General features: G+C 36.1%; 1 protein-coding gene across 21 annotated transcripts in view; it reads right to left on the bottom strand.

The window, feature by feature from the left end:
- The window catches only part of CFAP20DC (CFAP20 domain containing), a 227,086-nt gene that overhangs the window by 86,968 nt on the left and 114,274 nt on the right, over positions 1-25,844 (bottom strand). For 13 of the 21 annotated variants that reach the window (XM_070238735.1, XM_005600500.4, XM_070238737.1 and 10 more), the window contains 4 exons: positions 15,957-16,121; positions 2,936-3,072; positions 2,096-2,258; positions 598-714 (listed from right to left, as the gene is read on the bottom strand). In XM_070238735.1, the coding sequence (XP_070094836.1) occupies positions 598-714; positions 2,096-2,258; positions 2,936-3,072; positions 15,957-16,121 (582 nt within the window). The remainder of the gene's footprint in view (positions 1-597; positions 715-2,095; positions 2,259-2,935; positions 3,073-15,956; positions 16,122-25,844) is intronic. The other 8 variants (XM_070238732.1, XM_070238742.1, XM_070238744.1 and 5 more) reach the window with 2 other exon arrangements.

Below are 25,844 nucleotides of genomic sequence, written 5' to 3'. Positions count from 1 at the left end.
CATTATACACGGTAGGCTTGATTCAGGATAGACAAATGCATGTGTATACACATCTGTACATACATGCCTCAAGTCCAAAATTGAAAGGAATAGTTATAACAGCCACCTATATTGGTGTGATGCTTTACTGGTTGCAACGACTTGAAATTTTAATCCGCATTATATATCAGATGGCAAGGAGTCCAAAGGGAGAGAGAGCAAATGTGAAAACAATCTGAAAATGGCCCAATTTAAAAAGAGGAGACAAAAATGAAATATGAAAAATTATGAGTTAAGTTCAATTTTAGTAAAGTCTTCAGGCAGGAACTTCCTCTATCAAATTTGGGCAGTTTTAAAAAAACAATAATTTAAGCCTTTGAGAGTAGAAGGAGGAAGTCTTTTATTTCTGTGGTACTGTCTATTTAATCCAGCAAATCTCCATGAGGGCTCTAGAGCAATTCTTTTGCAGAAAATTTGATTTCCATAATCCCTGTAGAACACACATTTATATTTTAAATGAATTGGTTCATAATCCTTTGAAATTTACAACCTGCAGAGAGAGATTCCATTGCTCTGAATAATATACAGATATAAGATAGCATTGAATTAGAGCCATACCGCTGGGTGTCTCTGTCCTTTCTCTGCTGATGCTTTTTAACCGTAATCTTCTCCTGTTATTATTCTTATCTGTTGATGGTTCTTGAGGGGGATGTGGATGCATAACATGCAGATTGGCTGGTACATTTTCATATCAAAGAACAAAAAGCCAGAACAGAAAGTACTATATGGTTTGAAATAACTCAGTAAATATAATTATAGCTATAATGAGAATGTTCATGTATCATTTTGACATCATGTAAAGCTGTACCCAAAACACAATTTATTCCTTCATAGGAAATAGATGGTTATTCCTATTCCAATATTAGGATTGTATCAGGCTTTCAAAATTACTAATAGATTTTATTTATGTGATATAACTCTACAGAGAGCTACAAGTAATTTGCTTAATACAACATGCTATATTAAAAAATATAAAAAATGAAATTGACAGCCAATACAGAAGAATTATTTCTTCCCCTAAAAGAGGAAGTGTAGCTAAGTATGACTTAACGAGAGCTTAGACAGTAGTTTCTAAAAGAATCCTGGAGAGCTGAGTAAAACCTAAAGAATTCTCAAGTGTAATTTAATTCTGTGATAATAATAATAATAGCAGTAATAAATATTTACTGAATGATTAATTTCTTGACACAATATGATGTGCTTGACTGATTATTCTCATTGAGTCCTCACAATGACCCTTTAAGGCAACTGTTATTTACTGCTTCTACTAGTGCCAGTAGTAATTACATCCTCATTTTACAGATGAGGAAACTGAGGCTCACAGGGTTTAAGAAACTTGAGCAAGGTCTCACAGATAGTTGTAGAGCCTGGACTGAATATCTATGTTATGTTATTCATTTCCTTCGCTCAGTTTTATACTCCATGGGAGATACAGTCTGGAATAGTGATCATTAATTTCTAAATCAGATAAAACGAACCCAAATGCCCCCCTTTTTAACTCTCACAAAAGTCAGACCAGTAAGAGTGGAAAAACTGACAGGGAGTGGTAAGCTTTGGGTTCTGGTTTCAATTCCTTGCAGTGATTACAAACTGCAAATCACTTTTTCTCTCAGTCTTGAACTCTAAATCTATAAAATGGGACAAAGTCTTCTCTTCACCAACAGGGTTGTTTTTGTATTAATGAGGGAAAACAAAGAGCACTTTACAAATGGAAGAGATTAATTAAAAAATAAAATTAAGAAAACTTAAAAAGCACATGGAGTTTCCAAAAGATAGTGATAATAGGATGCTCTATTATTTCCTCACCAGTCATCATCAAGTAAAAGTACAGAGTACCATAGCAATTTGAAATAATGGAATAAATAGAACAATAGGTTACAGAAGATTATGTATGTATGAGAATTCTAAACATATTTCAATATCCACCACTCTTTTCATATTTAAATGATACTTATCTGAACTTAAGATCTAGTCAAGAATATCACTTTGGATTTATCTTAACAAGAACATTTCTCACCATTTTCACTAGCTATCAATCCTTATGCATGATTCTTACCATGAATAGGCACAGTCTGTTTTATTTGACGAATATTTTCCTTATCTCCTTGCTCCTCAGACTCAGATACCAGCAAGGTTGACATTTCTCTACTGTTAACACAATTCTCTCTCATAGACTGTCGGCAAGATTGGTTATTTTTGGAACCAACAGATCTTATTGTCTATAAAGAAAAGAAATTAATCTGTACATTTCAAAATATAGGAGTTGCATTTATTTCCTGAAGACTCTACATAAAAGAAATACTATTTAGGCAAATAAACAGTGAGAAAAAAAAACTAGAGGAAATGAGATGGTTAAAAATTTGGTGGAGAGGGAAGTTGTGGTAGAAAATTAGAAAGAAATGGAAGGAGAAATATAATGTGAGATAAAATAGAAGACAAGCAAGTCTCTTAGACACATAAATTAAAATGTGCTTATTTGCAACACTCCATCTTTAGTAGGTAGAAGTTGAACTGAAAATCACTGTGTATGTCAGAAATTCAGAGGAAATTAAAAATAAAAATATAACATTTGAGAGTCTGTTCATTGTAAGGTATCTGGTGATGATCCAACTTCTTTTTGAAGGAGACCACAAAATGTGCTCATATATATTTGCCTTTAAGTTTGTGAACATATTTAATGAAAAGAATGCTCAAAAATGTTAATTGTGTTGACATGACAAAAAGGAAACAGTTTTGAAGTCTTTGAAAATCCAGAATTTCTGTTCTAAATTTACTCACGCCTTCTGCTTTTGGCATGTGGTCCCTCTCCGTCTTTTACTCCCCCCTGCACTGGGAAAAAACTCTTCCTTTCCCATGCCACTCATGCTTAGATAAGCTGTTCAAAGCTTGCTCCTACCTCACTGGACAGCCTCATGTTATTTCTTCTGCCAGAGAGTGGAGGTGGTCCAAGAACTTTGGATCCAAAGGCGATATGACAAACATCTTGACTTTTACCGTTCCGCACACTGCCTGTTCCTCTGTTAATGAACTGATCTGTTTTGTTAAAGGAAGGTAATAATAGTCCATTAATGGGTGTAACAATAAACACCATGTTGCAATATTTCTGAAAGTACAATCCAGGTGTCGTATGATCCAAATCTTCCCCTCCCCTCACAGGGCACTTATTAAAAATGTAGACACTGGGGCCCAACATCAGATCTATCAGGTCTGTAGAACTAGAGTTTGTGGGAGGGTAGGGGGCCGGGCAGCAGAATTCTATAATTTTAACAAGTTCACCTAAGTGGTTCTAATGCTCACTATCATTCCAGAACCACTACAAATGTTTTTCCTCAAAAAAAAAAGAGGAAAGAAAAGCTACTAAAAATACATCTTATTTTCTCATTAAGGAAATAATTTAAACAGAATTATTTAACTCAGTTGAACAAATATCTGATTGAGCACTCTCTCGGACATTTCCTAGAGGTCATCAGTGACACAAGCTAGATAAGACATGTTGCTTGCCCTCAAGGAGTCTGGAAGGAGGTGATAGTACAAGTAAACAGGTAACTATAACATAAGGCAGACCAGTGGAAGTGAAGAATACCTTGAATGACTGGTAAGATTTCAAGAATGAGAGGTAGGGTGGCCTAGGCAGAAGAAAGTGCCTGGATAAAGGTATGGAAGAGTGAAAGGGTAGGGTATGCTTAGGGAATAAGGAAATTACCAATTTAGCTGGAATAGGCTAGGGTCACACTGAAAAAAAGCCTTAAGATGCTATAAAGCCTATTCTGAATTTGGTAGGCAACAGGAAATCCCTGAAGATTTGGGGGAGAAAGAGAACAAACTGGTATCACCTCCAGGATAAAGCAGGTGTGCTTGCCAACCCTTGTTTCCTTTTCCTTCTGGGTATACAGCTAAATTACATTTCTGAGCCTTTCCTGCAGTTATATGGGTCACGTGACTAAGTTCTGGTTAACAGAACATGAGAAGTGGAATGTGAGAAGTGTAAACCACTTTCTGGCCCCAAAAACCTCCTGCATAATCCCCTATGCTCTCTCTTCCCTTATGTCTTGACAAGATGCAGGATATCCAGGGGAGGACCTTAAGGCCCCCAGAGGAGCCACTAAATGAAAGGAGCCTGGGTCTCTGAATGACCATATGGAAGACTGCCCAAGGGACTCCTGACTAGACCAGGACTGTGGGGTTCTTTGTGACTGCAGGTAGGCTCCTCTGACTAAAATAGCAGGTGAGGGTGATGGCCCTTAACTCAAAACACTGCCCACAAGCTAGAAAGCCTTCTGCTGAGCCCCACTTACAAGACAGGACCAACTTGAACATTATGATGTTGGCCCTGAGTAAGTCCACATTTGTCCTATGGTCCTGAACATATGTGAGCCACTGGCCACTTCCTGTCTGACCTATTCCCCTGAAAAAATTCCTATAGTCAGCTAATTGGTCTCATGAGCCTCTGCTTTAGAGCTGTAATTCTCCATGTGGTAGAGTTGAAAACCACTCCTAGGCAACAGTATGAGGACTACTGATTTTATTCTCAAACGTGGATTTTCCCAGAAACAAACAGCCACTGAGGATCCTGAAGGGCTGTATGGGAATTGGCATAGGCCTACATGGGAATTTTCAGTATCAGAATAGTAGCCTTTTTTTTACTTGCAGTCATGGCAAACATTCAGCTGTGGGCATATCTTTCTGTTCAAACATCTTACAGGGGCAACTTCCTTGATGTTTTTTCATATTCTTTATCTATATGCAAGTCTCCCCCCCAATCAATTTAAGTTTCTTTGAGTAGAAAGACTATTTATTTCATACTGCATGTACCCCCATCTGCTGAGCTCAGCATAGCACATGTAGACAATGGATAAATCTCACCAAAATTGTGGATAGTATCCAAGATTTAAAAGGAGGATTTTTTTGGAGGGGATGGGGTATTTAAAAAGTCACACTGACACAATCCAGCTATAACTCCAACAAAATGAGCATATTAACTAGTTCATAGCTATTTAAAAAATTAAACTTCCTAAATACCTTGAATTTCTTAGAGGAATCTCTTGCTTAGCAGTGGATATACAGTGACTACTAAGATATACCTAAATTTGATATGATATACTCCCCTAAATCACAGAAAATTAGATGTTATTCTATGTTACATAAGAGGATCTACTACAGCATCTCCTTAAAGAGTACTCTATCACCGTATTTAAATTAAATCTATTTTTAAAATATTACAAATTTTAGTAACACTTTTTCCCCAAAACAAAGTATACCAATACTCCATTATTTAGTATCTCTTTAATTAACATATCTCTTTAAACTTGTTAGCACAATTAACACACACATATTTTTAAAGCCTGTTTCACTGTAATAATTCTCTGTTTATAAACATACTAACTAACATAATTATCTCTATAAACCTGTATCATGCTATGTATCTAATATAATAGGGTCCTAATTAAAATGTACAATGAAAAATAATTTAGACCTTTAGTTTCTAAAATAAAAGGTAGAAGAGACAAAGTTTCTATAATGAGGAAAATCTTAATAAAAGAAAACTACAAGCAGAAATGCATGCCTTTTGAATTCTAAATGGAACTCTTTTAAGAGCTGATATCAATGTGCATAATATAAGGTTAAAAATCAAGGTTAGATTAAAGTCATCCTCTAGGCATTTCGTTTTCTTGAGTTTGAGGAAAATGAACTTGGTGTAGGTCAGAGATGTTACCATTAATTATTTCGCTATTTTACTGAGGGGTACATGCCTTTGTAGTTAAATTATAAAACCTGAGGGTCTACTTTTAACTGTCTTTTTGAAAAATAAACATTCATTTTTGTCTCAAGATACAATGTTCTAATTATTATAGTCATTTAAGTTTGCAGGGTTTTCAAAGTTTAACCAGAAAAACCTGCTGAATTTTCAACTCTAATCATTGAGGGGTCATGCTCAAGACTTACATCTATTAGCTAACAATCAAATCAGAATTAAACCTGCTACCAGAATCCAGACTTTGAATTGGGTTAATTTTTATTTTATTATAGGTGCATTGTATAAAGAATGCCAAAAATACAAAAAAGGCTGATCTAGTAGAGCAATATTATTTTAGACAAGGTACTTAACCTTTCTAAGCCTCACTTTTCCTTCATAAGATTGAGATAATCATAGTGCTTCAGTTGTGGCATTTTTGTTAGATTCTATGAAACAATGCATGTAACATGCTAAGTATTGTGCTTAGTAGGGAGTAAATGCTTAGTTAATATGTTATTAGTATCTTTCATCTGGAATAGCATTTAACACTTTACAAAGTCCATTCGCAATCATTTATCCCCTCATTCACTCATTCTTTCAGTAGTGACTGGGCACCTAGTCTGAGCAGCCACCACTCTAGACACCAAGTAAGACAGGGAAGGAGGTGGACACATCACTTCCTTCAAGGAGCTCACAGTCTCACGGGGTAGAGAGATATTAAAGTAAATAATTCAATAAATAACTACATGATTACAATTGTGATAAGAGCTATGAAGGAAAAGTTCAAAGGGTTATAAGTGTGTTTAATGGGGCTGGTATCTAGTCTTTGGGGTCTGGGAAATGACATTCAACTTGAGATCTAAAGGATGATGGATAACGATGATGCACGTATGATCTCTATGCAGTGTCCAATCACTTTGTGTGATATTATTTCATCTTCACAGATGAATAAACTGAGGCTCATGATATTTAGAGATCTATCCACACAAAGTAGGCAGGGGCAGAACCCAAGTGTCCCAAGGCCTCTTTGTGCCTTCTTTTCCCCATGCATAATGCTGTCCTTGGTGGGCCAGGAAGCCACCCAGGGGATTCTTCCCACAGCCACTCTTTATTTTCTGTGCAGTTTTGTGAAGCCATCTAACTAAAAACTTTTGTTTTGTTAACTGAAAAGTGGGTCTATTAATGATTATATAGATAAGTATCAGAACTTCATGAACACGGTAATTAATGTATTTGATGAAGAATAATGGGGTTTATGAGGAATCAAGTATAAAACGTAATACTGTAATATCCTTTTTCAGAGGGAATAAAGTGGGGGAGGAAGGGACAAACTGAAGTGGTTTCAATGCCAGGCAAGTAACACATATGTGACAGATACATGTAGTATGTAGGGGGAACTGTGGCTAATTTAAGAATGCATGTCTTGTGCAAAGTATCTTAATTAAAAACATTTTTTACACCAGTTGGAGGACTGTCAGTCTGTAAACCCCGGAAGCATGATGAAAAGACAAGTGGCTAGGTAAATGTCTAAAGAAGGAAAGGCCCTAGGTGATTAAAATCGGTCTTCAACTTTTGCAAATAATTAAAGCCAGTTCTTAGCCTTATCTCATTAACAAAAAGTTTAAGACGTTTTCGAAAGGCAATAAGCTAGTATTAAAAACTAAAATTAGAATCTCTCTTTCTCCTCTGAACTCAAGCAGAACCTCAGACAATGTAAAAATACCATCTCTGTGTAAAGTTAGGATATGATAACAAGATAAAAAGTAATAAAGCACAAGATATTACTTTTCTTCACAAATTCTTAATTTATTAAAATTTGTAATTAGGCTAGTTTTTATTCTTTACTATTAATGAATAAAGAAACCTTTTTAGGGAAACAATTTTATCTCAAGAAAACTTTCCATTTTGAATAAAGAGTACAGCTTATATATAATTATAATACAGGCCTTGTAGATAATTTCCATCATTTGGGCCTGGAAATAGGACAGTTTCCTGTAACATGAGAAAGCTTTCCAGAAGATAATCCTTAAAACTAGTAGTGAGAAACTGCCTAATGGGAGTCAGTACTTAAGAATGCATCTCCAAGGGGCCGGCCCCGTGGCGCAGTGGTTAAGTGTGCACGTTCCCCTTCGGTGGCCTGGGGTTCACTGGTTCGGATCCTGGGTTCGGACATGACACTGCTTGGCAAGCCATGCTGTGGTAGGCATCCCACATATAAAGTGGAGGAAGATGGACACAGATGTTAGCTCAGGGTCAGTCTTCCTCAGCAAAAAGAGGAGGATTGGCAGCAGATGTTAGCTCAGGGCTGATCTTCCACAAAAAAAACACATAAAATACAATAAAAAAAACCCCAAAGGCTTAATATCCATAATATATAAAGAACTCACACAACTCAACAACAAAAAAATCAAACAACCCGATCAAAAAATGGGCAGGACACATGAACAGACATTTCTCCAAAGAATATACACGGATGGCCAATAGGCACATGAAAAGATGTTCATCATTGCTGATCATCAGGGAAATGCAAATCAAAACTACACTAAGATATCACCTTACACCCATTAGAATGAGAAAAATATCTAAAACTAATAGTAACAAATGTTGGAGAGGTTGTGGAGAAAAAGGAGCCCTTATACACTGCTGGTGGGAATGCAAACTGCTGCAGCCACTATGGAAAAGGGTATGGAGCTTCCTCAAAAAATTAAAAATAGAACTACCATACGACCCAGCTATCCCACTTCTGGGTATCCACCCAAAGAGCTTGAAGTCAGCAATTCCAAAAGTCCTATGCACCCCAATTGCATTATTATTTGCATTATTGCATTATCATTGCAGCATTATTTACAACAGCCAAGATGTGGAAGCAACCTAAGTGCCCATCAACAGATGAATGGATAAAGAAGATGTGGTGTATATATATATATATACACACACACAATGGAATACTACTCACCCGTAAAAAAGAACAAAATCGTCCCATTTGCAACAACATGGATGGACCTTGAGGGAATTATGTTAAGTGAAATAAGCCAGATAGAGAAGGACAATCTCTGTATGACTCCACTCATATGAGGAATTTAAAAATGTAGACAAAGAGAACAGATTAGTGGCTACCAGGGGAAAGATGGAGTCGGGGGTGGGCACAAAGGGTAAAGGGGTGAACCTACAACACAACTGACAAACAATAATGTACAACTGAAATTTCACAGGATTGTAACCTATCATTGACTCAATAAAAGTTAAAAAAAAAAAAAAAAGAATGCATCTCTGAAACCAGACTGCCTGGTCACATCCCAGCTCTACTACTCACTAATTACTTTATCTCTGTGAGCCTCAGTTTCCTCATCTACAAAATGGTGATTATGATGGTTTCTGCATAAAAATGTGTGTGAGAGGATTAAATGGGATAAACTATGTGTGATGGTTAATTTTATCTATCAACTTGACTGGGCCACAGGGTGCCCAGATTAAACATTATTATTAACATTTGAATTGGTAGACTGAGCAAAGCAGATCACCCTTCCCAATGTAGGTGGGCATCATCCAACCCAGTGAGGGTCTGAACAGAACAAAAAGGCGGAGGAAGGGAGAATTTGAGCTCTCCCTGCTTGACTCCTTGTGCTGGGACACTGGTCTTCCGCTGCCCTCAGACTTGAACTTTTACCATCAGCTCTCCTGATTCTCAGCCCTTTGGATTTGGACAAGAACTCTATCATTGGTCCTCCTGGGTCTCCAGCTTGCTGACTGCAGATCCTGGGACTTCTCAGGCTCCATAAGTGCAAGAGCCAATTCCTTATAATAAGTCTCTCTCTCTCTACATTTATATTTATATAAACCTATATATACATATTTATATATATACTGTATAGGGGTATGTGTGTGTGTATACATATATATGTTCTTCTCTGGAGAATCCTAATACACTATGTAAAGGGTTTAGTGCTTAGAATACAGTAAAAACTCTCTAAATGTTAGTTATCATGATGATGATGATGATTTGTTGCTTCGTATACTTACCTGCTCAAACTATTTGGCTAGTATTTCATTCACTCATTCAATCACTTAATCAACAAATATTTACTGAGTTCCTGATAAATGTTAAGCTGGCTTCTAGGCATACAACAATAAACAGGACCCCTGCATTTTTGAAGCTCACATTCCAGTGTGGGAGACAGCAATAAGCAAACATTTAAGTCAACAAGAAAATATCAGGAAATGATAAGCGCTGTGATGAAAACAAAAACAGAGTGAGGTTACAGAGAGCGTGTCTTGGGGGTTACTGGAGATCACTGATGATTATAGCCCCATGTTCACCACTAGTGAAAACGTATGTGGGCATAATTCAGACTGATATATTATAGATTATCATATATGTATTTCCCTATTATACCATAAACCAACAAGTTTAATATTTACCTATACACTTAAAAATTTTATTTTGCCAATAATTTTAGATTTTCTTCCCATTATATATTTTAAATTCAAATATTGACATTAAAGAGAGAAATATATTTTAATTTTATAGTAATTCTTTGATTTTTTCCCAAAGACAGAAAGGTATACAGAAGAAACTAGAAACATCTCATAACTGCTCTAACATAACACATCTGTTGACATAATAAATCACGAATATATTTAGAAGACTAAAATTCTCTAATAGAGGAAGATATGATAGGCAAAGTAAAAGTCTTATCTTCCTGTCCCTGTCTCTACTAGTCCCTGTTCCTAAAGGTAATTATTAAGTTTCTTGTGTTTCCTTAAAAAAAAAAGTATGCATACATCAGCATCCCTAGGTAACTACCTTTTTTATTTACATCAAGGAGCTCATATGGAAACAGTATTCTAAGCATGCATTTTTCACTTGACTGACATAGCTTTGAGACCTTTCTAGACCATCAGAGGCAGATCAGGTGATCCATACAGCTGCAGACACAGGATCTGATTGTGTGGATATGTCATCAATTCCCTATTATGCACAAGTAGTTTGTCTCTAGGTTTTTGTTATTATAATCAAGGCTTGGAAAAGCAAAGGTTGGAATGAGTCGATCCTGGAAAAAAAGCATAATTATCTAACTGATTAAACATTTTTCATATTTAAAATTATGTTTTATATCTTAAACTTTTTTCAATATTTGGCAGAAATATCACAGAAAAATTAAAACTCACTTTATAAAGGATTTCTGCCATCTTTGCTGTAACACATTTCAGAGATACTGATCAATATCCATATCAAATTCCTTTCACATTTAAAAAAATTCTTAAGGAAGGAATGTGATGTTGTGTCAATTTTTACTAAAGGTGGGGAAAGAAGATACATAATCCAAATGTAGGAGAGATAGCTGAGTTTACTTTGAATTATTATCAGACACTGGAACCAGAAATTATGGCATCTCTCTCTCTTTTTTTTTTCTGGCGAGGAAGATTGGCCTTGAGCTAACATCTGTAGCCAATCTTCCTCGTTTTGCTTGAGGAAGAGTGGCCCTGAGCTAACATCTGTGCCAATCTTCCACTATTTTGTGCATGGGATGCCGCCACAGCAAGGCCTGATGAGTGGTGTGTAAGTCTGTGCCTGGGATATGAACCCATGAACCCTGGGCTGCTGAAGCGCAGCATGAAAACTTAACCACTATGCCACCGGGCTGGTCCCCAGCTGTGGTATCTCTTTAACAAGCAATCTTAAGGCAAGGCTTATCAAAAGTCTGAGTCTAGAAAAGAAGAAATTAAAGAGTGTCCTGTTTTTTCCTGAAATCAGAATCTAACTCCTTTTTCTTTTAGGTTCTACTTTATGGTAGATTTTCTTGCTTGGTTTGGATTTTGCCTTTGTAATGTGTAACCCAAAGGAGAAATTCTAGTAAGGATCTCACCAATGCCAATTACAGTAGGATGATTATTTCATGATTTTGCTAGATGCATTAATTTACCTGTTTGCAACTGTGCCAGGAGACAGGGATGTCAGTCTCTTCTTATTTAAAAAGGAGTAAAAATCCACTAAGACTGTTGCTGGGGACAGCAGAACACTTGGGGAAACTGCTTCCTAATTTTTAAGTAAATCACTCGTTTAGATTTGTGCTGAGTGGACCACTGCATCTTGTCATTAGTAGCTGAATGCTCAACCTCAATAACCAGACCTGATTCTCCAGTTCAATTAAACTGAGGTCCCATTAATGAAAATAAGATCATCAGATCCTACAGTCCTCTGCAGACCAACAGTCATTAGCTAATGTGCAATGGGAATTCACAAAGTGAACAGTGCACAAAAGTGAACAGACTGAATGTGTGGAACACTGGCTCTTGGGAAACACAATTATTTTATTAATTTCATTAAATGCTGTTGATCATGTTATAAGATATTCAATAAAATGCACTCTGAAACAATCAGAAGTTTCAAGGTTTCCTTTTTCACATAGGTGAACACACTAGAAAGCATCCATAGGAAGCAGCTACTTCTTTCCGCAGCAGCTTCACTGAGATCTCTCAATATGTACATTTATAACAAAATATCACAATTTACATGAGTACTGTACAGCCAACTACAAAAGCGCACAGTCATTTTCTCATGCAATTCAAATCTCATCATGGGGAGTCCATTTTTTAGAAAGACACAGAAAGAAATAGTTCAAATGAGGAAATATCTCCTGGCTTTTCCATGATTAAAAAGTCTGTCCTAGGCCACTACTCATTAGCTACGCCTTTCAAATAAAGTGTCTTACACAAAGAACAATAATTAGTATTATATTCATTCGTAGTAAGTTTCAAAGCCCACAAATGTCAAAATTAGCAACTGAAAAGTATTTGTAGAAAGAGAAACACAAAATTCAATGTATTTCATGTAATCTTTGCTCCCATACATGTGCAATGAGATTTACTTAAGAGGAACAATCATAAATACTGTGGTTACAAATGAATATAAATATAACTGGATTTCACAGGGAAGAAGAAACACACTATTAGATGGTGATTATTAATTTTCTGTATATATGACTCAAGTTGACTATTATGTATTGACACTCCACTTATGGAATCTGCAAAATATATACTAATATCCTCTTATATAACTTGGGATCAAATATGGCCTATGAAAAAGTTTCTGCTTAATTATAGTATTGAATTAATAATGCAATTAATATTTATTCAAATTCCTCTTTAATCTCAGGCATTATAAGTGTCCTTGAACTTTAAAAAAAGAAGACACTTAAAATATCTAGATATAGACTTGCATTTTCACTCACAGACATAATTAATTCTTAAAACATTAAACCAGAGAGATAGGAGAAAAAAAGAGCATTTATAATTGCAAAGAGTTATCTGATAGGCTTTACAGCTTAGTCATTTCTTTTACTGAAATCTATCATAGCCTATTAGATACAGATACAGTCTTTGGTTATTGAAAACACTCTTAATCATTTCATTCTGTGGCAAATCTTCCATTAAGACTGAATTGTGACCTGAGGTGTTTACACTGGCTGGGTAGTGAGATCTTTTTCATCCTTTTACGTATTTTCTAAAAGTTCTTTAATGAACATAGATTGTATATATTCTCTCTCTCTCTGTCTAATGATAGTGTATATAATAAATACACAAATTTCCATTTGTGCCCTCATTGCTATCAAAAAGTCCTTCCTGAAGTTGACAATTGTGGAAGCAGATGACGGGAGATGGGGGCTCATTATACATTCTCTCTACTGTTCTCTAAATTTGAAAATTTCATAATAAAGGGTTTAAAAATGTAGTGACTATTTACACATAGCCCTCTGCCAAGGTTTATACTGAAAAAATTACAAAATAGATCCTAATTCTCTAGGAATATACAATTTAGGACATGTCATGCTGATGGGGATTGATACGTAGAAAATACACCCAGAATAAATGAAGAGAAGACAAATGTAGAGAGTAAAACTGAGTCCACTTTTGCAACTCCTTCATTTCATCATGATTATCTCCTTTCTCCTGTTTCTACTTTGACCTCTCTCCAGCTCTGACCACTCTTTCTTCCCCATGTGTTATCTGAGAATCAACAAGTCCTGCCAGTTTTCCCCTGCAGTTTCTCTCAGGGTCATCACTTTCCACTTTCACAGCCACTTGTCATTTTATGCCTAAACTGCTGCAGACATCTGAGTTAGAATCTTTAATCTCTAGTCTCACTTGACTTAAAAATTCATCTTGAATCCTGATGTCAAATACAACTTCTTAAAAAAGCAGTTATCTTTCCTCTACTTGAGGAACATGAGGCATACTCTTCCCATATCATTCCAACACAGCCATTCTGCCTACTCAGGCCATTCCTCTTATTAATCCCTCAGTAAACTCATCCATGCATTACATGGGTCCTTGTCTTTGCTCAGTCTTCTGCACCATCTTCCATAAAGCTTATATTTATTATAAATACTTATACAAGTATTTATTGAATACTTTCAAGATCTACTCCTTCCTCCATCAGTGCCCTGCATTTCCTCTTCCTCTGAATTACTTCAGTATTTATGAGTATCATCTGAACCACCTGACCTTTGTGGGGATACGTCATTCAGTGGTTCTCAACGTTGGCTGCTCATTAGAATTGCTGGAGGGGTTAAAAAAAAATGTCCATCCCAGGCCAATTAAATCAGAAGTGAAGCAAAGCCATTAAAAAAAAAATTTTTTTAATGTCAGTTATTTTTAAAATGTCCCAGGTGATTCTAACATACCAGAGGTTGAGAACCACACATCTAAATAATATTAGGTTTCTTCATTTGTAAGTACTATTCATTCATTTGGTCAATAACTATGGCTGTCTATTACAGAGGTAGAAAACTGGCAGCCCTGGCATGCTTTGTTTGGCCCATAGAGAGTGTTCTCAAAGAATTTCAGACTTCAGACAGTATTTTAAAATTGGGAGATTTATCATAAACATTGGGATATCCATCTTCTCTTGAAAAAACGGAAGATCTGCTGAGACTGGGCTTGCTTTCTTGCAAGGCAACACTGGCTAGAACTAAACTGCAGTTACCCCTTCTAGACTGAGAAGGAGCTTCTAGTCTTCTGCAATCCTCACCACTTCCTACAGCTCCCTCACAGGGGCTGAGTGTTAATTGCCATTTATTATATTATTTGCATAGTTGTTAATGTTACTGTTTTAATAGTAGAGAGCAATTTCTCTGAAGCACTATCTCATTCCTCTCCCCTAACTGTATCCTCCACTTCTAATAAGACTCACTGGTGAAATCAAAAATGTTTCTGTGTCTCAAATTTCCAGGCATCCAGGCTACTTTACTCATTTGTTGTCTGAGTGGCCTCTGTAGTAATTTGAATCTGCAGCCCTTGGCCTGGTATATGTGGTACTGTTAGATGCTAGGGATGCAAAAGAATGAGGTACAGTACCCTTTTTGGAGGAAGTCACACTTCACTGGGGAATGCAGGTACATTAAAAAGTATCAAAAAAAAAGAGGGGGAAAAAGTCATAGAAAGAGGAGAGCAACGCTTCTTAGAATTAGGAAAGGCTGCATAGAAGAGGTGGCCTTTGAGCTGGATCTAGAAAGATGAACTGGGAGTTTTTCCAGGCAGAAAGGCAAGGAAGCCATTTTAGGTGAACAAAACAATAATCCCAAAATATGAATATGCGAAAGTCCACAGAGCGGTCAGAAAATCACACAGAGGAAAGAGAAAGCTGTCTGGGGATGAAACTGTGGAGCAGGTTTGCGATAGGGGAGGTGTGCTTTTGTTTGCGTTCCCAAGGGTTTTTTCATTTTGTCTTTCAAGATAGTGGGAAAGGCATTAAAAGTCAAAGAGTGACATGATCACATTTCTATTCTATTATCAGAAAGATAATTCTGACAGCAATGTGGAGATTCACTGGGGGGCTAAGATGAGTGATGGTGGGGAGCTGAACAATGGAAGTAGCAATAGGATAGAGGAGAAGACAGATTTGAGAGATGTTTAGGAGGTATAATTGGCAGGGCTTGGAAGCATATAGGAAAAGAAGAAAAATAATCAAAGATGTTTTGATTTATCATGTAAAAATCCAGAAAATATTTTAGTTGCTAAAGAGAAATTTAAAATAATGATTTATTGCTGACATGAGCAGACGTTAAAGTGACTTAACATTTAACCTCCAGCTATAAAGCACCATTGCAAGGTTGCTGTTTTGTTTTCCTTTCTTTGGCCTTACAAATAACTATTTTTATAATTTAGGTGCCTGAGTGCATACCTGACTCTGCTGAACGTAGAGGATGACCTCCAAATTTGATTTCTGTTTGGCGGAGTTTAGTCATGTTTAGCAGCTGTGTGACTTGTGGAACATCTGTCGTTAGTTGGCAGCTTCGTGGAATAACGTCTGTAGGTTCATCTGTTGGAAGGGGAACATCATATCCAGCTGGAAATAAAGAGAAACATTCATTCCCAGAATATAAGCCATTTCTGCCAAATGGACATATCTTATGAATGGAACCAATTAAAGTAAAACATTTGAGAGTATGAGTTTAGATGAGTTACTTAACCTTACAGCCTTGGTTTTCTCATCTGCAAAATGAGCATGATAATTTTACTGCTTACTTTTTTGGACTATAGAAAAGATTAAATGAAATAAATTTAGAACATATGGAGCAGGTTCAGAGACTTGTGCAAACAATGGAGAGCATTCACTGAAATACTTTAGTTTTCCAATACTAGATTGTGACTCAAGAGAACTGTTCAGGTATGCTCCCATGAAGATTTCTGGGATACACTGGCTCATTTATATGACATCAATAAAAATAATAACATTATTAAATGAGCACCTAGACCCTTTATATGAGTAAATTAATTTAACTTTTTATTTTGAAATGATTTTAGACTCATAGAAAAGTTACAAAAATACTACAGAGTTCCCATAAACCCTTCATCCAGCTTCCTCTAATGTTAAGATATTACCTTAGAATACTTTCAAATAAAAAATAGTTTATTATAATTAAAATAGTATTTTGATTATTATAATGTGTATTTGTAGTGAGATTTGATATCATTCATATATATTTATATAAATAAATTTTCATTTTAGTAAATTTTCTGTTCATTTCTTAACTTATTTTACTATTAGAACATTTTTTCCTATTTATTTGTTGACCTCTTTCATGGCAAAGATATTAAGCCTTGTCATATGTAGCAAGTAGGAATTAAACTGGTATTAGTATTCCGAAAAGCAATTTTACTATATGTATCAAAAGCCTTAAAAATGTACATGTCATTTTACTCAGTAATTTCACCTTATGAATCTATTCTAAAGTAAAAAAAATTAGAAGCTTTGACAAAAGTCTATGTGAATAGGTGTTTATAACTTCTGAAAAATAAACAACTTGAATTTCCTGTAAAGAGCCACAAGAAATTGCATTTATGAAGATGGCTTAATGATATGGGAAAGACTCAAGACGAGAAGTTAGATGAAAATAATATATATACAAAACTCTATCTCAATTGTAGAAAATCAATAAATAAAATGTATGAATGGCAAAAAGACTAGAAGGAAATATACTAAAAAGTAAAATAACTTTCAATGGTTAGCTTAAGCATAGGTTTTATTTTCTTCTTCATAAAAATGTTCATATATGTTTAATTTTTATGAGTAAAATTTCTAATTTTAGAATCTAGTGGAAAAAATTTGTGTGTGTGTATGTGAATATGAGTAGTAAGAAAAATTCAACCAATCATCCCTCAAAAAACATTCTACGTTAAACTCTAACTACATGTATAAAGGCAAATCATGTTAGGTTTATATGCACCTAAGTCATAGCAGTTTCCTAATTAGATCCTAACGTCCTACTCTTGAAAAGGAAAATGAATCATTTAACTAAAAACTTAAACACTCATCAGCAGTGTAATGGTTTCTAAGTGTCCTAATGTTCTAGTCAATTAAAAATGCGCTAGATTTACACATCTTAGTGTTCAGGTGTTCTTTGACTGTCTATTTCTTGTTTGTCACTGACATTTAGAAAATAAAGTAATTGAGAAAACAAACTCTCAAAATAGAAAACATTTGGAAAAATAAATAAACTAATTCTAGATATATATTTGACATATCATTTCAAACTCCCCTGAGGTAGAAAAAGATAATTTCCACACCAATGCCAACATTGATAAACTAAAATTTTATATTAAAAGAGGAAGAGAATTCTGTAGGCTAAGATGACCCTGAAATAAAATGCTGAATCCTATAAAGAGAATTCTGAATCCTATAAGGAGAAATTATGGAAACTTTAGCTTATAGGGCTTGTGTGGATGGTACAGGGTGCAATGTCAATACAAAGTTTGAAATGTATCTGAAACAAAACCTGAGTTTCCAACTAACAAGGGACAGACAGCAAATCCCTGGTAACCAAAAATCCATAAGTTTTTATGGAAGACAGAACAAGGCAGAGACTATTACAAAAGTCCAATCTGAATATTATGGGAACTTGGCTGACATGCAAATCAGATTTCACTTTAAAAGGCTCAAATCCCCTCTGCGTCATCTCCTCTTTCTATACACCTACTCTCCCTTTGCATCCAGACCTGGATCACTACTTATTGGATTATTCATTGAGGGAAAATGTGGGCAGTATAAAACCTACAATAAACAGAGAAATCAAAGAAAAAACTACTGGTTTATTTTTTTTTTTAAATAAAGACTAATCGTGAAGTCCATTTAGCAACTACAGACTCCAAACTTTCTCTGAGGCTTTGTGGAGGAATACACGGGAAGGGGGTTTAGTCTCACTTTTGTGAAACCAATCTATGAAGGAGCTTTACATTCTGGTAGCTGGATGTTCTGATAGAACTCAATGGAACTTAACTCATCTCCCCACCACCCACCTCACCACTAACCAGCCCCCTTCTCCAAGGCCAATTACCAGGTCATTTTATTTTTTAGCATCTACAGCTTAATTTAAAAATAAGAATTCTCAAAATAGCATAGATCTACTATACAAACTAAACAGTGCCAAACTGTAAGTACATAGAGGGCATGGTCTGTCTTCATTAGTTTACTCATTTTACTGTTCAGCAAATAATTACTGAGTTTCTACTATGTGCCAGGCACTCATCGAGTGGCTTGGAAGTGGTGAGCCGGAGTGACTCTATCCTGGCCTTTTTGAAGCTTACACCTAGTAGAGAATATGAACAAATTGTATCACAAATAACTCTTCATAATTTTGCTAAACGCTTGGAAGGAAAAGTCCAAGGTGTTATGAAAGAGGTAATAGGGGAATCTAACAGCACAGGCTATCACAGAAAGTCTTCTCTGATAAAGAGACATTTAAGTTGAGGATAATTGGAAAGTGGTCTGGTGACACAGGGTGGGAGTAATCATTCAGGTGGAGGGAACAGAGTGTTTGAAGACTCTGAAGGCAGAAGGACTCTGGTACATTCTAGCAACTGAAAGAAAGACAGCTCTGCCAAAGGGTTGCTAGCATGGGGAGAGAATGGTGGGAGAATCCCAGTGATCTATTTAGTATAGCACCTGGTTCAAAGGGGATGCTCAATAAATGGTCATAGATAGAAGTCCTTTAATAAAAGCCCCATTTAGACTAAACGCAGCTGCCAAGTCTTCCATTTTTCCTCCATGGTTGTTCTTTGTTTAGCTATATCCTGAAAAGTACTCCATGCACATTTTATTTGGATATCACATCTTTCTCCCCAGATGGCCAATAACAAATCAAGCTGGCAATCAAGATACTAAGGGACAGGGCCTGTCTGCATTGTTCTTTCAGACAAGTTCTATCTTCTGGAAGGAACTGTGTATGGAAACATACAGCAGACTGCTTGATTAATGTCTGAAAAATGACACAGTCAAATTTAAACTGCTAACAGATCTGAAAGAACATAATGTTGGCTGGAATGGTCAGCTTAGATGGTGAAATGGTACAATGAAGGAGAAGGCTTTGAGAAAGCTGACAGATTTGCTCATGTAGCATCCAAACACAACCAGATGGTGGGTTTTTGATGTCTTTGCTCCCAGCGTGAGTTAGTGTATTATTACAATGTTTGAGTGACTTTGTAGCCCTGTTTGCCTTTCTTTTGCCATAAAGCCATCATAACATGAACCACTCTGTAGGTGTTTAATACCTTTGATGAAGATCTTAACTAGCTTTAAATATTGTCATCAATTTTAATACATACACAAAAATCATTAAAAATCATCATCCCCATTTTATTGTGGGGAAATGCCTTGTAAAATAGTGAGATTTATGTATCTGTTTTGGTTTATGGTTTCTCCTAAGTCATATAGTTTAAATAAGTACTGATTTTATAATAGTTCACTTGTCCCAGACTCAACTACACTCATCTTATTTATCAGAGAGTAGCCTGCAGTGCCAAGCACAGTGTCTTATTTATATTAAATCGCACCTCTCTGAAACACCAGTGAGAGCCAAGCAGAAAACACAAAAGTCTCTAACTGCCAGAATATTTGTCTTAGTCTGTTTGGGCTCCTATAACAGAATACTATGGACTGGGTGGCTTACAAACAATGGAAATTTGTTTCTCACAGTTCTGGACACTGAGAAGTCCAAGATCAAGGCACCAGCAGATTTTGGCGTCTGGTAAGGCCCCTATTCCCAGTTCATGGAGTTCATGGACGGCCATCTTCTTGCTATAATCTCACACAGAGAAAGGAAGGGGCAGGGGACCTCTCTGGGGTCTCTTTTATAAGTGCACTAATCCTATTCATGAGGGTTCTGCCCTCATGACCTAATCACCTCCCAAAGGCCCCACCTCCAAGTACCATCACATTAGGGATTAGGTTTCAACATATGAATTTTAGGGGGACACAAACATTTAATCTATAACAATATTGCTACAAAACCGGTTCCTTTTTTGTTTGTTCATTCATTCACTCACCATATAATTATCAGATTTTCTCTGGGCCTGGCATAGATTCAAGCCCCTGCTTTAAGGAGTTTACTGTGTAATGCAGAAAGATTTTAAGAAGCAATATATTTTAGTGGTTAAAAGCACAGGCTGTGGAAAAAGGTGTCCTGGGTTCACATCTGCCTCCACCACTTAACAGCTGTGTGACTTTGGCATAGTAACTTACCTTCATGTACCCTGCTCCCCTTATCTGTAAAACATGGATATTAACATAACACTTACCTCACAGGGTTATTGTGACAACAGAAGGAGTTAGTGTATGCAAGGGGCTAAGAATAGTGCCTGGTACATAGAAAGTGCTACATAAGTACTTATTGCTAAAAATAAACAAATACCTACATAAATTATTTCATTACAATGGTGACAAAACCACCACATCTTAGTATGTGATTTTTATTACAAAATGTTTTGATGTTTAAAGCCTGGACTACACCAAAAACATGGCTATCCTGAATGCATCTTCCCCTTCGAGCCTTCTTTAAAAAAATAATTTATTGAGGAGAAATTCACACGAACATAATTAAGCACTTTAAAGTCAACAATTCAGGGGTGTTTACTACATTCACAATGTTGAGCAACCACCACCTTTACCTAGTTCTAAAACGTTTCCATCACTGCAAAGTTAAAATCCCTTACCCATTAACCAGTTTCTCCACGTTCCCTCTGGCCTCCAGTCCCTGGCAGTCACAAATATACATTCTGTCTCTATGGACTTATCTATTCTGGATATTTCATATAAACGGAATCATACAACATGTGACCTTTTGTGTCTGTGTGAATAGTACATACCACATTTTGTTAATCCATTCATCCAGTGACGAACATGTAGGCTATTTCCACATTTTGGCTTTTGTAAATAATACTGCTAAGAACACGCACACGTATCTGTTTTCCATTTTTGGGGCTATATACCTAGGAGTGGAATTGCAGGGTCACATGGCAATTCTGTTTAACTTTTTTAGGAACTGTCAAAACCTTTTCCGCAGTAGGTCAAACATTTTGCATTCCCATCAGCAATGCACAAATGTTGCAATTTCTCTACATACTTGTTAAGACTTATTTTCCATTAAAAAAAATTATAGCCATGTTAGTGGGTGTGAAGTGGTATCTCATTGTGGTTTTAATTGTTGAGCATCTTTTCTTGTGTTTATCTGCCATTTGTATATCTTGGAGAATGTCTATTTAAGTCCTTTGACTATTTTTTAACTGAGTTGTCTTTTTGTTGTGGAGTTGTAAGAGTCCCTTATATATTCTAGATGCTAGGATATGTCAGAATATTCTATATATATACTCTCTCAAGAACCAGAATATATATCCTATCAGATATATGATTTACAAATATTTTCTCCTATTTTGTAAGCTGTCTTTCCACTTTCTTAATAGTGTCCTTTGATACACATAAGTTTTTAATTTTGATGAAGTCTAATTTATCTATTTTTAAAATTTTGTTGCTGTGCTTTTGGTGTCATATCTAAGAACCCATTTACAAATCCAAGGTCATGAAGGTTTATCTCTATTTTCTTTCCTAAGAGTTGCATTTTTTTAGCTCTTATATTTAGGTCCTGATCCATTTTGAGTTAATTTTTGTATATGGTGTGAGGTAGGGGTCCACCTCATTCTTTTGTATGTGGATATCCAGTTGTCCCAGAACCATTTGTTGAAGAGACTATTCTCTCCCTATTCAATGTTCTTGGCAGCCTTGTCAAAATCAGATGTATAGGTTCCCTCCTGGACTCAATTCTATTCCATTGGTCTATATATGTCTGTCCTAACAGCAAACTTTTTTGATTACTGTAACTTTGAAGTTAGTTTTGAAATCCGGAAGTGCAAATCCTCCAACTTTGTTCTTCTTTTTCAAGACTGTTTTTGACTTTTCAGATCCCCTTGTAATTTCATATGAATTTAAGGATTGGCTTTTCCAGTTTTGCAAAAAATGTCCCTTGAAATTTTGGAGAGATTGCATTGAATCTCTAGATTTCTATGGGTAATGCTGACATCTTAACAATATCAAGTCTTCCAATCCATGAATGCAAGATGTCTTTCCACTTATTTATGTCTTCTTTAATTTCGTTTAGCAATGTTTTATAGTTTTCAGTGTACAAGTCTTTCACCTTCTTGGTTAAAGTTATTCCTAAGAATTTAACTATTTGGATGCTACTGTAAATGGAATTGTTTTCCTCAGAGATTTTGAGATATGAAGTTATAAATAATATTTTATAACATTTAATTATAAAATCTAATAGACATTTTAATCAGAATAACTCTGAGTCTTGATATACAGATATTCATGACCCATTTTTGCGGGATCTACTATTGGCTGCTGGGTACCTCTGTAAATGCCAAGATCTTATTCCCTTTCTTGCCCCCTTTCTTTATTAGGCAAGGGCATTTTGAGTTCAACTACACTCCGGGAAGGAGTAGGAATGCAGCCTTAAATTGACAAGATTTGGGTACAGTGTACACTCATCTGACCTGGAGACAGAGAGGTGGGAAGACACTCAACAATGTTAATTATTAAAAACACTAAACCTTTCTGGTTACTGAGGAAGGTAAACTTGTGTATTGTTGAGGAAAGAACAGTTGGAGGCCTGGCCTTGAGTTCCACCTTCTGTGGCCTCAGCACAAGATGCCTCATTTCCATGGGCCTTGTTTTCTTCATCTGTATAATTAAGACATTGGATTAGATGACCTCTAAGGCCCTTCCTGAATGATGAGTCTATTAAGGTAAGACGTCAGTATTTTTAGTTTTTTTGCATTGCCTTCGAAGGGATAATTTTCTTCACTTTGCTTGTCATCCAATAAAGGTTTATTGAATAGTGACAGTGAATGAATGAATAATTGAACAATTAGCCAACCCTTACTACATTAACTCATCAAACATTTATGACAGGTTACTGGTTCCAGCTCATATGCTAGAGACAAAAATGTGGAGACCTGGTCTATGCCCTCAAGGTGCTCTCAGTCTGAAATCATATTTTTAATTCTTCTTTTCTTCTTCCATTTCTAAATGCAGAACACATACTCTCTAGTCCTGACATTTTAGAAAGAACACTGAACTGGGGAGTCAGGAGATCTGTAAAATCCTCATTGACATAGCATAAGTCCACACTTGGATTACCACTTGCTCTTTCCTCTCTTTTCTTCTCTGTCTTTCTCTTATCTAACTACCTACACATATATTGGTTTTTTTTTAAATGCAGAATACTACAAGTTAATCAATAATTCAGTCATGCAAATGCCTAAAAATGCCAGCCCACGTCCGCTTGAGAATCATAAAAGTAATAAACTAAATTGAATCAGCATGCTTTACTACTTGTCCAGCATAAGTCATTCCTCTGAGCAAGTGAAAAACTGGTTAGTTGCTTGTCTTAAGGCTCCAATAATTCACTTTCTATTATATCCCACTGTGTAACAGAGAACAGCCAGGGAACTAGGCAAAATTTCCCAGCTTGGTGATTTTAAGAGGTTCTAGAGTGAAATGGCAGCAGTTTAAATAAGCCAAGAACAACACAGAACTGAACTTGAGTAAGCATTTAATACAATGTTTTAAAAATTGAATCCAAGAATGGAATGTAAGAAACAGGTAAAAAAGTTTCTTATGATAAAAATGTCAACACTATGACTGACTAAACTGTCTTGGCAGAAGAAATTGACCCCTCCTTCAGTAGGAAAGACAGAGGGACATCCATCACTTACGGTAATAGAGACACCTTCAACACAGTCAGTCACCAAATCCTCAAATTGTTATACCTTGGCATCTCTTGTGTCTTTCCTTTTTTATTTCCCCTCTCTTCTACACTTCCATGAGAGGCAGTACACTGGAGTAATTAGGAATATAAACTTTGGAGTCCTACTGCCAGGGTTCAAATCCTGCTTCTCTATTTAACAGCTGTGTGACATTGGGCACATTACCTGACTTTTCTGTGCCTCAGTTTTTCTATTTGTAAAATTGGGATGATACTAACATCCACCTCATAGAGTTGTTATGAGGATTAAATTAAGTCCATATACACAAAGTGCTTAAAACACCCACTGCTCTTATCATCATTATAATCATCACTGTTATCACTTCTGCTGTCAACGTCCTTGACAGAGACACTCAATTTGTCCCATACTTTATCTTTCATTGAATTGTCTTCAGAATGAACTCTTGTATTGTGAACTTTTCTACTGTCTATAATTACACAGTGAACTCTCAAGACAGGAAACTTGCTCTACATATTTATGTCACCCAAAGTATGCAGCCTAGAAATGCAATATTACACATCATACCTCCCACCCCTGCCATGGACCATACTGAACTTGTCCCTTGAACACACCAGGTCCTTTTGTGATGCCATGCCTTTAGACATATATGTTCTTTTCTCTACCAGAAATGCTTTCTCTTCTCGTTGTCCACTTTCATTATTTGGGAAATTATTATTTTTCCTTCAGGATGCAGCTTGGAAAGTTTATTTCTCTTGGTTAGTGTAGACCAAACACTGGTATATGGACAGACACTGATCCATAAAGTCATTTTCACTGGTCTGCGGTGAAAATTTCAGCCTTTGTTCTGAAATTAAGACCTTCCCTGTGTTTAAACGTCCCTTCATTTAATGAAACAATCAGAATTAATTGTGGTTTTTCTTGTTTGTCCATTTTAATACTCTGATTTGACAAATTCAAAAGTTGACAACCTTATGTTAGTCCTCAAGTTTTTCTTAACTTGACAGGTCTGTGAAATCCAATGCCTCACCAAGTCGCTCTCTCAAGTAAGGCGTCAGTGCTCCAGACTCTCCTCTCACAGCTGGTTAAGCCCATTAGAGAACTGTCCACCAGTACTATAATCTACATGTACATGTAGGTTTCCCTGTGAGCCCCGGAGCTCCTCGAAGCAGGGGCTGTGTGCATCCCAGTGCCTGATATATAGAAGGCAGATAAGTGCTTAGCATCTATATGCTGCATTATAGTTTATGTCTTACCATATGTATTTTTATATTTGATTGGATCTTCACAACAACCTTATATAATTAATGAGGAAACAAAGCTTAAGGATGGTCAGAACTCGCAAAAACCACAAAGCTGGTACATGATCACAGTAATGGACTATGGAAACATTAATCCATATCTTTAGGCTCTACACTATCAATTCAATTTCTCCAAGATGTACTTAGCTTATACACATTATGCTTTTACTAGGAATATAATAATGGTATTTATCTAACCAAGGAACAGTTAT

This window comes from Equus caballus, chromosome 16 (genome assembly GCF_041296265.1).
Source record: "Equus caballus isolate H_3958 breed thoroughbred chromosome 16, TB-T2T, whole genome shotgun sequence".
Classification (NCBI taxonomy): Eukaryota; Metazoa; Chordata; class Mammalia; order Perissodactyla; family Equidae; genus Equus; species Equus caballus.
This window is presented reverse-complemented; position numbering and strand designations above follow the sequence as displayed.